The sequence below is a fragment of the Aplidium turbinatum genome, chromosome 15 (genome assembly GCF_918807975.1).
Source record: "Aplidium turbinatum chromosome 15, kaAplTurb1.1, whole genome shotgun sequence".
NCBI lineage: Eukaryota > Metazoa > Chordata > Ascidiacea > Aplousobranchia > Polyclinidae > Aplidium > Aplidium turbinatum.
The window spans coordinates 8,494,602-8,510,009 of NC_137486.1; the positions used below are offsets into that span (position 1 = coordinate 8,494,602).

General features: G+C 37.6%; 1 protein-coding gene across 1 annotated transcript; it reads right to left on the minus strand.

The window, feature by feature from the left end:
* Positions 1 to 1,086: 1,086 nt before the first annotated feature.
* LOC145783934 (3-galactosyl-N-acetylglucosaminide 4-alpha-L-fucosyltransferase FUT3-like) lies at positions 1,087 to 11,432 on the minus strand. The gene is made up of 4 exons (XM_082595696.1): positions 11,409 to 11,432; positions 4,204 to 4,421; positions 2,945 to 3,133; positions 1,087 to 1,840 (listed from the first exon to the last, which is right to left on the minus strand). Exons 1-4 carry the CDS (start codon positions 11,430 to 11,432, stop codon positions 1,087 to 1,089), a joined length of 1,185 nt encoding a protein of 394 aa, XP_082451822.1.
* Between the last annotated feature and the right edge of the window lie 3,976 nt (positions 11,433 to 15,408).

Below are 15,408 nucleotides of genomic sequence, written 5' to 3' on the forward strand. Positions count from 1 at the left end.
AGCTGTCAGAACCTGCAAGCCCTGAAAGCCGCCCGACACAAAGCTCAGCAAACCTCACGCCGCTGTGCAAACAACCACTGGAATCTGCTGTCAGAACGTATTCAGTTTGCATCAGACAGTGGCAACATAAGAAAAATTTATAAGGGCATCAAACAAGCAACAGAAAAACCAATCAAAAAGTGTGACCCCCTTAAACCATCCACTGGCGAGATCCTTACAGACAAGGACAAGCAGATAGCACGCTGGGTGGAACATTACCTGGGACTGTATTCAACAGAAAACTCAGTCTCTCAAGACGCGCTAGACAACATTGAAGATCTACCTGTTATCGCAGAGCTTGATGCAGAACCTACTTTAGAAGAACTGAGTAAAGCCTTTGACTCTATGCAAAGGGGGAAAGCACCGGAAGAGGATAACATTCCAGCTGAGGTCATAAAGTGTGGGAAACCTGTCCTGCTAAAACCACTGCACGAGTTACTGCGTCTTTGTTGGAAAGAGGGCCAAGTACCGTAGTCCATGCGCAACTCCAAGATCATTACTCTATACAAGAACAAGGGGGATCGCACTGATTGCAACAGCTACAGAGGCATCTCTTTGCTTAGCATCGTGGGAAAAGTCTTTGCCAAAATGGTCTTTAGGCGCCTTCGGGTATTGGCCGAAAGGGTCTACCCTAGCAAAGGGTCAGTCGAGGCGGAGGAAGCAACTAGAGCAAAGAAGACAAAGAAGAAAAGAGAGACAGCAGCCTCAGAACTCCTCTGATTTCATATGTCCAAACTGTGGACGAGACTGCCACGCCAGGATTGGACTTCAGAACCACATGAGAAGCTGCCGTACCCAGAGTGCTACCATCATCTGAAAAGATGGAAGAATGCCTACCTACCACTATAGGTGGATAAATACGCGATTGATGTATAGCTTCAGTAATTCGGCCCGCCGACTGGAAAAGTTGCGCGCCCCTGCTATATAGGCTACTTAGCGTTCAGTATATTTTTCACTTGGCATGTTGAAGCGAAACAATTATTAATATGCGTCACTGGGCTACCTAGCATCTGATAAAAAGCTTCTGAGAACGTTTGTTTGATTTCTTTAATGGTTATTTCGTAAACATTCAACGTTCTCATTTTCGTACCAGTATTTGTGAAGAGACGGAATAGATTTTTTAGTAGTTAAGTGAATGCCTTGACGTAACATTTTACATAAACGGCAATAGGCGTATATGAAGCCTGTGGCGTAGGTTATGTCAGTGTCTAAATAATTTTTATAGTTGACTTTATAAAGTGGAAAGGGGCATTCCGTATCCTTGCGCCAACTAAAATATTCCATATAGGCAGTGTGATTCTTGTCTAAGAATTGGATGTATTCAATGAGCTTTTTCTCGTTGGCAAAGTCTTCATAATGTATGTATGAATGAGCTGGTAAAATCCCAGCAATGTCCTTTTTGCTTGGACCCCAAACGATCGGAAGAGAACCCAAATAAAAAGCATTGTACCAAACTTTTTCTGTTACGTATTGGCTGCAGTGAAAACTGTTTTCAAACGCAAAGTAAAACTTGTACTTTGAAAGTTTGTCAAACAAAATATCACGTGACACTCGAATTTCGTTTCCTCCACAGCTACCAATTATATCTACGTTTAATCCTTGTTTGTTCAGTCGCTTAACAATTTTCCAACGTGTTTGTGCTCCGAAAGTCCCTCTGCAATTGTGGACAGCCCAAGCCACTAATTTCACTTTCTTGCTGACATCTGGTAAACTACCTTCATTAACTGAAGCAATGCCACAAGGATTCTTAGTATTGTTGTCTTGCCCAAATGAAAGACTGGTACGAAACAAGTATCGACGTCTAAAAAAAAAACAAGAAAAGCATAAGTTCTACATATTATTTTTTAAACGATTTTGTAATAATAATAATAATCTTAATAATAATAAATAACCATCTTAAAGCTTGTATCACACATTTCTACAGCGCAAGTAAATTGATTAGTTTTTTTAAACTAATTTACATAAGGGTTGAAAAGAAAGAAATTTTAACAAACACTTTTATGTCATATAAAAAAATTCGTATTCTCTCTTTGTGCTAGCCTCATCCCGTAAGTTTAAATTACCAAAAGTTAATCATTATTTAATTTATTTAATAATTATTCAAATAAAACTGTTTTTTTTTAGAAACGAATGGAAAAATAAACATTATTTTTGAAATCTGAGTTGCCTTTTCTCTGTTTTGTAGAAAGTACGTAACCACGTCACTTCACCTTTAACCCGCTGCTGACTGGTGACCTACTGTAGAACTTGCCTTGTACGCTGCATTAGACTAAGTTAATTGTAAAACGATTCCACAAGCAAGCTGATGAAAATAATTTGAGAAAAATTGCACTTTTCTAATGTTTGAAAGTGTCACATGATCAAGTGCTTTGTTAAAAATCTGCTATTTCTCCTTTTAAAAAAAGGGTAAAGGTTGTCACATGCTTGATTCAAGTGTCAGGTTTGAGAAAATAACGTTCTCATTGCACATAGTACTAGGCATTGCCTTCGGCACAAAGAAGATATAAGAAGAAGCACTAAGAATTTCGGCATTAAGTTTCTTACTCTCATCCATCTTTCCTTCAGCAATCTTGCACACCCAATTTATTACACCCTGGGTAGACGTGAGCGCTGTTTTCAAGACCATGTGAGAGGCGAACCAGGTTTGCATCAATGGAAAACTAATGCCTTATCCGCTGCACCACCCCATTGCTCTCTTTAACTGGCTTCAAATCTTGCAAACACCAAACAAGACTCCAGACACAACAACTTGTAAAGTACAATAAATAATTGATTTCGAATCTATTCAATGATTTGATTTTCTTTCGCGAAATGTACTCTAAAATACTTGATTTGGAATCATTTTCCATCTTCAAAAGTGAAAGGTGAACATTACAGTAAGAATATGAAAATATTGATCTCTTACCTTTTGTACAACTCATCGATAAAAGGAATGGCTGCGACTGGAATCATGGCTGCATCTACGTCAGCATCCAATCGATAACTCATTGTCCAGTTAAAATAGTCATCAAACTCTGTCAGGAGTTTATGGTACACTTGCTTCGTTGTACTTGTGCTTTCCCGGTTGAACCAAATATAAGCCTGGTTTTCTTTTCTAAAAAAAAAAAGAACTTTACGGTGCACAATTTCTCAAATCTCTGGGTTTAGTAAAAAAATATAATAATTAAACTTTAACAAGTCCACACAGCTTCTAACCAGGGAATGGGATGGGATGGAATAGAATGGAAGACAGATTTTGGGATGGAAGATGGAAAATGTCAAGGATGGAAAGGAATGGAAGATCTTGATGATGGGATGGAAGACAATCTTCCATCATTCCATCCCAATTCCGTCATTAACTTTCCAACGCTTTATCAAAACATGCAAAATATTACGTTGCTTGCTGAAATAGGCCTAATTCAAACGCTACGTTCAAACAATAATTCAAACGGTACGAAATCCTTAGTAAAATACTGCTGTTAAATTTTTAGCTTAAATTTAGCCTATTGGTTTTTAGTAGGTTTATTTGTGGCATATTCAACGCGGAGATCACAAAATGTGAAGATGGAAGAGATTGATGAGATGGAATGGAAGATTTCTTAGATGAAATGAAGATGGAATGGAAAAAAATCTGAAGATGGAAGATAGAAAAACGTCTTCTATTCCATCCCATACCCTGCTTCTAACACTGTTTGAAAATTAGATTTTTTATGAGAACACAGGCTATATGTAGGCTATGCAAAGAAATGGGGTTGGCAATCGTATTAGAGAACAACTGCACGCCCAGTCAAGCTGGTGCAAGAAATATACCCAATTAAGAATCTAAAGATACATTGCCTGGAAATTCAATGTTCAAAATAAATGTATGACAAATTCCAATCTGAATTTTTTTGTTGCAGATCGCGATTTCGATACATATAGGCTACTGTTTTTTTTTTTCACCGACCACCACAAATGGTGCAAAATTTCTGCATCGTGTTCTATATAAGTGGCACGGCAACGATCACTAGTGGTGAGAGATTTTTCGCTCCTTGGTGATCTCAAAAGCTTCTTGGTGAGCCGCTCACAAGACGCTCTCAAAAGTTGTCTTCTAGACGTTATTTCGAGCATAGCGTAGATGCTCTCATCATTCCGCCATCCAATAGCTAACTAATGAAAAAGGTTGTTTGTGTTGCTAGCCTTTACCTTCTCTTAGGATCAGGAAGATTTCTCACTGACAATGATTTCATCATAAAGACAACAGCCGATGATTCTTCTAGTCTGTCCTTGTCCCGGGTAATCTCACAGCCTCCTCCGCATATGGATGTATTCGGAATTTGAAGATCAAAAGGAATGTGAGCCCATAATAAAACAAGGCATGGTAAAGAAGATACATTGTTTTGCTGTGACAAACTGGATGGTATCTAAAAATAGTTTTTAAAATTAACTTTAAGTTATAGCTGAGTAATGTTGCAAACAGGTTTCAAACTTTATACTAGACATGCAGTATGAGTTGAAACCGACTTACAACAACTAAATAGAATATGCAATTTTTTTCCATTTTTTTGATTTTATCAAAACAAAATGTAGCCCAATTGATATTCTACAAATCTAAATCAACTAGATATTCCTCATGTCACTGTTAAAAAAAATATAGCATGGACCAATTAAGTCTGCTTAGAAGCAATAAAATAACCATATATCGACGGTCGAAAACAAAAAAGTCGCAGCCTAAGAGCTAAGTGACATTTTGAGGAATTCCCTTTTTTGCATTTTCAAAACCTATGCACTTAAGGCTATCTACTACTATTTTACTACTATAATTACAGATATTAATGCTCAAAGTGAAAGCATTAACAAAATTCAAAAAAGAAAAAGAAAATTGTTTTCTTTGCCTTTTATTCCAAAGTGTAAAAATGCACTTACGCCTTTTTTGTTTTCGACCGTCGATATGCTTGCCTGTGGCCACACTGGATGAATATCATCGTGTACGAAGAACAAGATTACCCAAATGGAAATAAAGATTATCGCAAAAAAAAACAGTTGAAGCTGTTTCAAAGAAGATAACTCTTTTGCAAGGATTGACATCACTAGATATCTATATTGTCAGTGACATAAAATTTTCATAAAAGTGTGATCAGTTACAATTCTACAAAAAGATACGTGTTAGGTGAAAACCGACGTATGGTCAAATTTAAATTACATTAGGTCAAATTTAATTTGCGCTAAATGAAAAACGGTTCTTGCTCTGAAGCAGTTTAGCGTCAACGTAACTGAAATATTTACCGAAACAACAGCAGCTGCTCTCAAAAAGACAGCTTTTTGAATTGTTGTACTTTTGCACAATGTATTGTATATAGGCCTACAATTTATCGCACCAGCAAGCGCAAGTTTGCGCCACGCAACGTTTTAAGAATATTGGGGTGTCCCTGGTGGCTTTCGAAGAACACTTTACGCTATGTTCAAGGAGCTTGTTTAACTAAGATTTCCTATCCCGTTCTAGACACCATCACCAACTATCGCTTGTAAACTTTAATCGGTTTTCGTTTAAAGCTGTCTTTTGTAAGTAACTGTCGTAAGAGGCTACGGTGCCTACAAGGGTCTGTGATAGATTTGCTTCAGCTCTTGGAACTTTGCTAACATTAACATGTCTGTGTTCGTATATTCTATCTAAGATATACAATCTAAAGTTTCTATTTACCTTTCGTAGTTACCGTACTGAATGTACTAGATAGGCTATCGGTATATAAAAATGACAAAGTAATTTGTCTGGTGATGAAACTTTTTGCATGTTACCATGTTGCGTATAATCAAACAAAAAGTGTTCATTTTGATCATAATATCAAGTCAGGTCGTTCCTATATCTTTAATTTAGAAATTATCTTTCATTAAAATCATCTTTTATTGCCTCTTACTGTTTCCTGTGATGTATACCATCTTGATAAGCATACAGTCACATAACAGACGGATATAGCGATATTGCCAGATATCATCTAGGAAAATACTTAATATAAAAAAAACGGTCAGACCAGTGCAAGTAAGAAGTTTATTTTTGAAATCCACGTAAAATTTCAGTCTAGAAGCACTAGTCAAATCTTACTGACCCAGACAGTCAAATAAATCGACCTGGCTCCTGGTCTAAGAGACTTGCTATTAACGTACGTTTACAATGTCATATGTAAAAGTACCAATAAAACTTTAATGGACAGGATCCACCACAGACTATGTCGTGTTTTATCTGAGAAAAGTTAGAACAGACAAACGTTTTCTTGCAACACCCGGCCGAATTGACTATATATTTTTTTCGGACATTTTGACCGAATTGACTATACTTTTTTCGGACATTTTGCTAAAACATCGGTCAATGACCGCAAAATGATCGAAAAAAAACAGCGCGCAATTAGTGTTCTAGAGTCTAGAGTCTAGACCAGGGCTACTCAACTGGCGGACCGCGGTCCGAATCCGGACTTTCTGGGTGTTGAAGGTGGTCCTCGGGTTTCTGGAAGAATAACCTCATTGCCACATTTGAGGGCCTCTTTAAACAGATTTCAATTAGGGAAAAGCAATTTTTGTGATTATCCAAAGAGCTGGGGGCTTGGTCCCCAGACCCTCCCCCCAACGCTTTGCCGTTGTCTCTGATGCGCGATCCACACAGCTACACTACAAAGAAACACAATACATTTTTTCCTTTTTTATTTCTTTGTTTGTGTAAGACAAAAATCCAAGTCGTGTTACATACTACCTGAAAAGTGTTTCGGTGCTCGCAGGCTACTGGTTGTTCAATTTTCGTGGTTGCATATGAAATATTTACCGGACCGCAAAAATATTCAACTTATCAAAATGGACCTTTGCTTAGATTAGTTGAGTAGCCTTTGTCTAGAGTCTTTAGAGTCTAGACTCTAGACTCTATAAATCGTATGTGCGCGGAAAATCCAATGTTTCACAGAGACTTGCTATTAACTTACGTTTACAATGTTGTATGTGAAAGTACCAATAAAATTTTAATGGACAGGCTCCACCACAGACTATGCGGACTTTTCAAGAGGCATAAGACATAATTTTAACTTGGGAACTTAAAGTCAACTGATATTTTTTAATCCGAATCCTCTAGTCTAGACGCTGCGTAGACGCATCAGCAGTTTACAGAACACATTGGTCGGCTGCATAGCCGAGTGGTGAGAGCCCTGGAACGACAATCGAAAGGGCGCCGGTTCGACACCGCTCAAGAGCATGCAGCTGTGTCTTTGGCAGGACACTTAAAGGCATGCCTGAAGGTGGACATGAAGATTGGCTTCCTTGCCTTCCCGTCCACTTAATATAAATCTTCAACCACCAGGTGTAAGCCTGGATACGACAAACAGAACACATTGTGACTGACAGTCATTACTAGGGCCATTTTTTATGACCTAAAAGTTGAAAAATAGAAGAATTAAAAATATAGAAATTGAACAACAATTTTTTATGACCTAAAAATTGAAAAATATGACTTTATTTTTTGAAATGTATGACTTTATTTTAGAGCATCAAATTTATGCTAATCTCCGTGTCTAATGCATGTAGCCTATCTACCAAACAGAGACTGGATTGTGTGTTGCAAAATAATGCGTTAACATGACGTCACAATGCAAATTAACATCAAACAGCAAGCGCTATCACTAGATCACAAAAAATAATGAAAATGTTGCTTCCAATACTTCGTGAAACTCAGCGCGAGAACTCTCATTGCCTCCCTTCCACAAATTATCAAATTTCAATATCTACAGGAGCTGTTTGAACCGTTTTTTTTGCTTAGACTTTTCGGTCATTGGTCCGAAATGACTTGAAAAAATTCGGTCATTTTTTATTTATTCCGGTCATTTTTTCTGATGAAAATATTTTCTTTCAAGTAGCTGATACAAACCACCGATAGTAGTTTAATGAATCTTGTTATGAAAACTTGCATTGCGCTATTAACATCAGGCTTGGATGCTCACTGCATGCTCATGGTTGCTTGTTAATTCAACTACCCATATACTTGCTTTACATCTAGTCTCCTGCAAAGGCTTTGTTATAAAAAACAGCTTACTGGTAACTTTTCAACTGTCGTTGTAAACAAGTATTCTTTAAATAAACTCTACGTAAAATTTGCTAACTGTCTTCTGTAGGTTATTGCACCAGCTGCACTACAAAACTTTCTACGATTTTAAAAAGAACCACATGTTTAAAGCACTACAAACTACCGCCCTGGTAGTGTCATGAGAATAAGGCAATCGCCGCGAGCCTTCATATCCCCTTCTCTAGATATCCCTGTTTTTTTCGGACATTTTGCTAAAACATCGGTCAATGACCGATAAATGACCGAAAAAAAAAACAACCCTGGTTTGAACTGCATTTACGAAGTTACTAGGGTTCAATCATTGTGTTTTAACGCAAAAATGAAAAGTCATATTTTATGATCTAAAACAGAAAATGTGACTTTATAACGACTGACAAGCTTCGATAACGGTTAGGGAGCGTTCATAACTGACTTCAACCACTCTTTGGCCATTCGTTTGTCTCTTTTCTGAGGGGTTTCTCTTAAGCTTCACGATAAACCGTGACACCGCAAAGTAACTATAGATAAATTAAACTAAGATAAATTAAATTAAAAAAGGCAAAAACTTTTGCTACCGTTGCCCACTTTGGCCGTCGCCCACTTGGCTCGTCGCCCACTTGGTCTCACCCAAGTGGGTATCGCCCAGATGTCGTGTACCGATTAAATCAATGCTAAAATTTAAAAAAAAGTTTACCCATGGACCATGGTGGCCTACTGTTGTAGAGTTGGGGATACTGCTGCACTTCTAGCAGCTGTCACTTGTCAGCAAGTCGTTGCCATTATTATTACAATTAGAGCTCGAGGCTGCTGTGTCAGAAAACCGTATTGTTACGAGAGTTAAGGTGTCGCAGAAATATTTAGCAACGTCTAAATAAAACATCACAAAGAATGCGAGATGTGACAACAACACGCTCTACAAACACTGGTAACCTACTACTGTAAAACAAAGTTTCATCTTCAACAATCGACTGTCCAGCGTAGTTGTAAAGACATGTTTAGTCATAATTCGTACAGAGTTTTTTAATTTCTTGCGCCCCCCTTGTGAGCCTCACACGGGGCGCGCCCCCAGTTTAAGAACCACTGGTCTAGAGTTTTAAAACGCTACATTTATCCTGTTTTTCATTACAACTCTGAAACCTGGAATATCTCAACAACAATGGTTTAAAAAATTAATGCCTTTGAAATGTGGTGTTTTCGTAGAATGTAACGCATTTCATGGCGGGCAAAGAAAACAAATAAAGAAATTTTACACCAAGTGAACCAAACCAGAACTCTATTAAAAAGTATGAAAACCAGACAATATAAATTTCTCGGCAACGTAATAAGAAAGCAAAAACTGGATCATCCCTCTTTAACTGGTAAATTTTTTGGAAAGCGAGCACCTGGCAGACAAAGACAAACACATCTGAAACAATTTAACGACAAAGCAGAAACAATCATCCATGCAACATATAATAGGAATATTTGGTCTAATTATGCATCTGATGAACCGTCTGAACGTTTGCCTGAACCGTCGATGCCTGGTTTAGGCAAGGCAATTGAAGAAGAAGACTATATTAAGACAATGCAAACAATAACGTGTTCTTTTGAAAGTTACTGTACCGTATTGCTTTTGTAATTACGTTGTAACACATCAGCCAAAGGACATCTTTATAGATAATAATAAATAAATGACATGAGCAACGTTTTGACAAGAGCTCAGTTGGCTTGTAACATGTACCATGGTTACCCAAGGAGAGGGGTCATGCGTCTTCCCCTAGCAATTGTTAGCCTACAATTGTCAATTTTCTTTGTAAAGTATCTTATAACCACACATCTGTACACCTGTACATAGTTTGCATCTTGTATAACCGCTTATTGTAATATGATTCATCTGTTATTTTGCCGTAAGGAGGGAAGTGTGTAACATGTACCATGTTTTAAGCAACAAATTTATATTTTAACATTTAACCGAAACTTATCAGAATTGCAAAATGCATTTCAACGCTGCAAATTCAAAACCTAAATTCTGTTCTCACGGAATCTAGGCCAAGCTTTCCCAGAAATGCCACTCTCACGGAATTAGCTAACCACAATCGTATTTCTGAAGCGATATAATTGTGTAACTGGTTTTGCTTCATAATTCTCACGATAAGCTATTACTGATAAAAATGTACCATATTATTAAATAAGCGGGGAATTGAAAAATGAAGGCATTCGAAATTAGACTTGCAAGCGAACGGACTGAACTTTAGAACAAGAAGGTAAAATTTCACGACGGGAGAATGTCGCTTTTCAGACACCCGTTGCAACAAATTAAATTAGTTAGATATTTCTCAATTCCCCAAATACAGAATTGTAACTTTGATTAATAACAAAATATGTTTAATATTTCATTTTACTTGTGTTAATTTTTGTAGGAAATCATACCCCTAGACTAGACAGCCAGGAGCCTAAATTATCCTTTTTATTTCCTTTTTATAAACAAATTACGACAAATTAGACAGCCAAACCCTACGCTGGGGACTTAAGTTAGGCAGAACCCTACACTAGGGGCTTCAGACACGTAAAATCCCTACAGGCTTGTTCACAATTGTTCAGCATTTTTTTTTTATCATTTCATCTTTTTCCTGAATAAATATAAATATATTCTACAACGCTTACTTCTGTGTGATGTTAATAGGCAGTGCACTCTAGAAGAGATAAGGTTAAAACATCGCCCCTTCTTAGCTAGGAGTCGTACATCGGTAGTGCTTAGCGAATACTATCCGACCATTAGGGACCCTGGGGTCTGCGCCAAAAGCTCACTGTCGAGTAATGATACAAGTGTCCGGTAAACAAAGAAGGGCATCATGCTATGTTATAACCTAATGATGTAACTTACTGTGTTGCAGAAGTTTGGGCCGTAAATATTATTTTGAGGTAAACATGAAAGCTTATAAGTCACCAGAGATGGGCAAGATCACCAGTATTGGTGATCACCAGTACTTAAAGTTTTCCATCATAGTTTATAGTTTGCATCTCTATTTTTTTGGAATCGGTTTTGCATATTTTTTCAATCAGCACCTGGCAACCTTGTTTGACGGTGTTTCGTTTTTTACTCTTATGTTTTTGGTTTTGGTTTTTCACTCTTGGTGTTTTTTTTTTATGATAGTCAGTTCGGTGATCCTAATGACCGACAAGTATAGTCAAGGACCATTAAACTACAACAAATAATTATTACTAAAAATTACTGACAAGTAACATCAAAATCATGTTTATGTGTTTACTACCAACTTAAACATTTAAATATTTAGTAGTAAACTATATCTAGAACACATGAAGATGTCACAACATGAAAAACACCTTTCTCGCTTACCATCGCTGTTTGTTGTTGTATCATGTTAATTCCTTTTTGTGTTATTGTGATTTATGGCAGGCATGGAGGATGGCAGGCTGGCATTTTAAAAGTAAGGTGGGCTCAAAGGCACAGCAGTCAAAGTCAACTTCCCAATAACTTTGTTGCATTCTTCATACTTGAATCGTTAACAGCTTACATTGTTCTTCATTATTGCTTTTCGTTCCAACATGCGAAAATTTTCCATTTTTGGGCCCGATTTCACTCAACAATTTACAAAATTGTTAAATTGCTCCATAGCGCTGTGCAAAATATGGCGATGTTCACACAAATAAAAAGGCAACAATACACACACAGTTATAACATAGATGACTTAATAAATCATCTATGGTTATGGTAAGTCATCTATGGTTATAATGCCACCTGGGAGTACAACCACATCTACACGTGCTGCCCATCAACAGTGAGCTCAACAGAAAAATTTGAAGATGGACTTCATCGATGCTCTATCAAAGATAATCATCTACTGTAGTTTGTATCAAATGAATGAAGACCTTTTTTTGGAACTTCCTCTCTGATTTGCCGTTTTTGCTATCTTTTCAAAGAAATTTTGCTTTCAAAAGTGAGTGGGTCGGTACCCACCCAGAAAATAAAGTAGGTGGGCCCAGACCCACGACTCCATTCCTGATTTATGGTTATTTGAGTTTGCATACTTTAATTTGTCGATACCGGGCTGTAGGGGGCCCTCATATTACTTCTTGCCAAGGGCCTACAAAACCTTGAGGCCACCACTGACTGCAGCCCACATTTTCTTTTGAGATACCACTCCAGACAAACTAACTTTGTATAATCATTAATCAGACAAAACATAGAGAGTGTATTTAGCGCTGCTTCAGCCAGAAAGGTTTTAGCAATTACCATTGAATGTAGCCTACGATTAAATTTTCAATTAAAAAAGTGTCATGCTATTTCGCCACCGAGCAGGTAACCTACATATCGTGTAAAGGAATGTTCAGTGAAAAGCCACATTATCGTGCAATAAAGCAGGGCTTCCCAAACTTTTTTACTCGCGACCCCTTTTAATCTTCTAAAATTTTCCGCGACCCTTTACAGTTAAAAGGATAAACAATGCGAAATATACGTTTGTGATATTTATTGAAAGGCTTAATTTAAACGAAAACTAAAACAAGCTGTCCGTACTTGAAGCCTACCAGGCTACTTGTAGCCTGCTGGAAACAACATCAAAAAGTAAACACATTTATTCAGTGTGATGGATGCGACTGCTCTCTGCTACAAAGCAAGTCTAGCCGTCGCTCGATGCTTGTCAATGCTGGTCAAGGCGGTTTCAATGTTAGCCTACTTACGCTGGAACGGTAGCCTATTTTATCAACGTTGAAAACACTGACACGCACTTATACGTGGAGACAAACGGCATGAGTGCGGTTACTACTAAGCCATACAGCCTTATGGTGAATATCCGCTCTAACGTTAGGCTAAGTCAAAAAGTGTGAAACTTTTTTCCAGAAAATTCAAGTCACAACTTAGAGTCAAAAGATAGATCTGCATATTTTTCCTGAGATTTGAAACAGAGATGCTCGTCGGTACTTTGTTTTTGCATTGCAAGTGGGTTTTGGATCCAATCTAATTTGTTATTGTCCAATTCTAGAAGAAAATATACTTTTTAAACTCTTTCAACAGTCTTGACCAGTGTCGATAACCAAAGGATTAATAACATTTGATTCCAAGCCATTGTTAGCCAAAACCTTTTCAGTAAATGAGAATATTTCAAATAAATCATTTTCAATCTTTTGTTTCTTATAGACGTTTAATTTTTTGATGAACGCACCAATTTTAGATTTCAATGTAAAAACATAGATGTTTTCTCCTTGGAAAGACAAACTAAATTCGTTCTCCCTTTTCAAGCAAACCTGACAAATAGCATAATTTGAAAAGCCTTTCTAAAAACGTCTTTACAAAAACGGCGGACAAAGTCTAAACTTTTTTCCGTATGAAAAGTCACGACTTAATTTTTTAACACTAATAACTTTTTAAAGCATTGGCTTCAGTTTTGAAATCCACGTTTACAATGCAGTAAAGAGGGTTTTAAATTCTTATTCCATATTTCACTATATAAATTTACAAAATACGGGTAGCCTATAGAGTGCACGATTCTTAATAAAGTTAATAACTTTCACAGCATCTCGCATATAAGTCAGTGTTTCTCAACCTTTTATGGCACAACGCCCCCTTCATGAACTGGCAAAATTTTACCGCCTCCCCATCCCCAACAAAAACAATTAATTACGAAAAGCAAATATAAAACAATGAATACTATTAATACTAAGTTACAAAAAGTTCTCAATGCCAAAACAAAAAGCCAAACAGAGCGAATTACATCAAATATAGGCTAGTGGTCACAGCGGTAAACCATAATCTCTTCGTGGGAAAATTGTAACATAAGATTCTCGGATCCGTTCGTCTGTATGGAATGACCGAAAGAAACACTCTTTTGAAACGTCTATTCAAAAAGTGTATTTCTGTAAAATTAGCCCGCGGCTATCGAAAATGAGGTGCAACGCGATACACCACTAAAAACTTGTCACTACAATCCAAACTACTTAGATAAAAGACGGAAATTTTGTCCAGCTAGCAAGCAATAAGCAAAACAGTTAAATATGCGACCAACTTCCAAGTAACAATTTTAAGAATGATCAGAATACACTGCAATATCTCCAAACGCACGTAAGCAGTTAATGTGACGTAATAATGAAAGGAATTGTGAAGCAATTCTCAACAGGTGTTTAAAGGCGATGATGCAATGTTTTCAACAGGTGTGATACAAGTCTTACGAACGATGGTGCAATATTGGCTCATTTTTTAGGAAAAATTCCATGACGTAATACGCTAAGATTCAGTAGACCTGAACGGTTTTATATCACGTTTGATTTGAAAATTGTCCGTAACAGCTAGTTACCAGTCTCTAAAACCCTTTCTAATATAAATAAAATTCTATTTGAACAAGGACCTTCTGATGATCCCCCTTTTAGGGTAAAACAGGCTGTAAGGGTTTTAGATGAAAAGCAAATATATATTGGCGAGCATGAAAACAGTATAGGCCTACAAGTAGTCAGTGTAAACCTTGGGCTTGGTGAGAAAGTGCCAGTTTCTTCACATCCGATGTAAAGCCAGTGAGAAACATTTGAAGATCACCTCTTATGTCAAGTAGGTTTCGCTGTTTGGTATGTAGCATAACAACACAGCTTCATCCCTTTTCCACCAGGTATGAAGTATAGGAAATGCTATCACGAAAATACTAGCTCTTTGACGAAATCGTTACGCTGGGCGGTAGATGGGTTAAACCAGAATACCCCCTAATAATCAAAACGCCCCCCTTAATCCTAGGTAATCATACCGCCCCCCTGCAAAATCAAAACGCTCCCCGGGGGCGGTAGGCTACCGCCCCCGTAGAGAACCACTGATATAAGTGTTAATATGCAGTGCTTTGTGTAAAATTTGTATACTCTCTGCGACCCCTGAAGTTCGTTCTGAAGTTCTGAAGTCCTGAAGTTCTGCGACCCCTGAAGTTCGTTACGCGACCCCCACTTTGGGAAGCCCTGCAATAAAGTAACAAACTTCGATGATCTGCAACACAGTCCTAGGCTAACTGCGCGCTTCGCTTCTCTGGTAACATAAGGAAATAAAGGAAATATGATTAGGCCTAGCCTACTGTATCTAAATCATTAAATTGCTTTAAAGTAATGACATTCAACACAATGGTTTTACTTTTCTTCAACATCAGTTAAAAACACGTGGCGTCCCTAAAACTTTAAACGACTTACCAGGGTGTCGCGACTCACAGTTTGAGAACCAACCACTGAGCTTGGCAGCCAGGGTTGCATTCCTGGGGGGCTCGGGGGAGCTCAGCTCCCCGAAATATAAAAAAGCTTGATGTAGGGGGCTCAGGGGGCTCGTTCAAGGTTCCACTTTTTAGCTCTTCTGGCTGAACAACAATTTATCAACC

Bases quoted from the DNA above. Each gene is read 5' to 3' on its own strand.
- LOC145783934 (XM_082595696.1), bottom strand. From the start codon at position 11,432: ATGATACAACAACAAACAGCGATG. The intron at 4,422-11,408 runs GTAAGCGAGAAA...AACTATTTTTAG, and splicing joins TACAACAACAAACAGCGATG to ATACCATCCAGTTTGTCACA. The intron at 1,841-2,944 runs GTAAGAGATCAA...TTTTTTTTTTAG, and splicing joins ATCGATGAGTTGTACAAAAG to ACGTCGATACTTGTTTCGTA.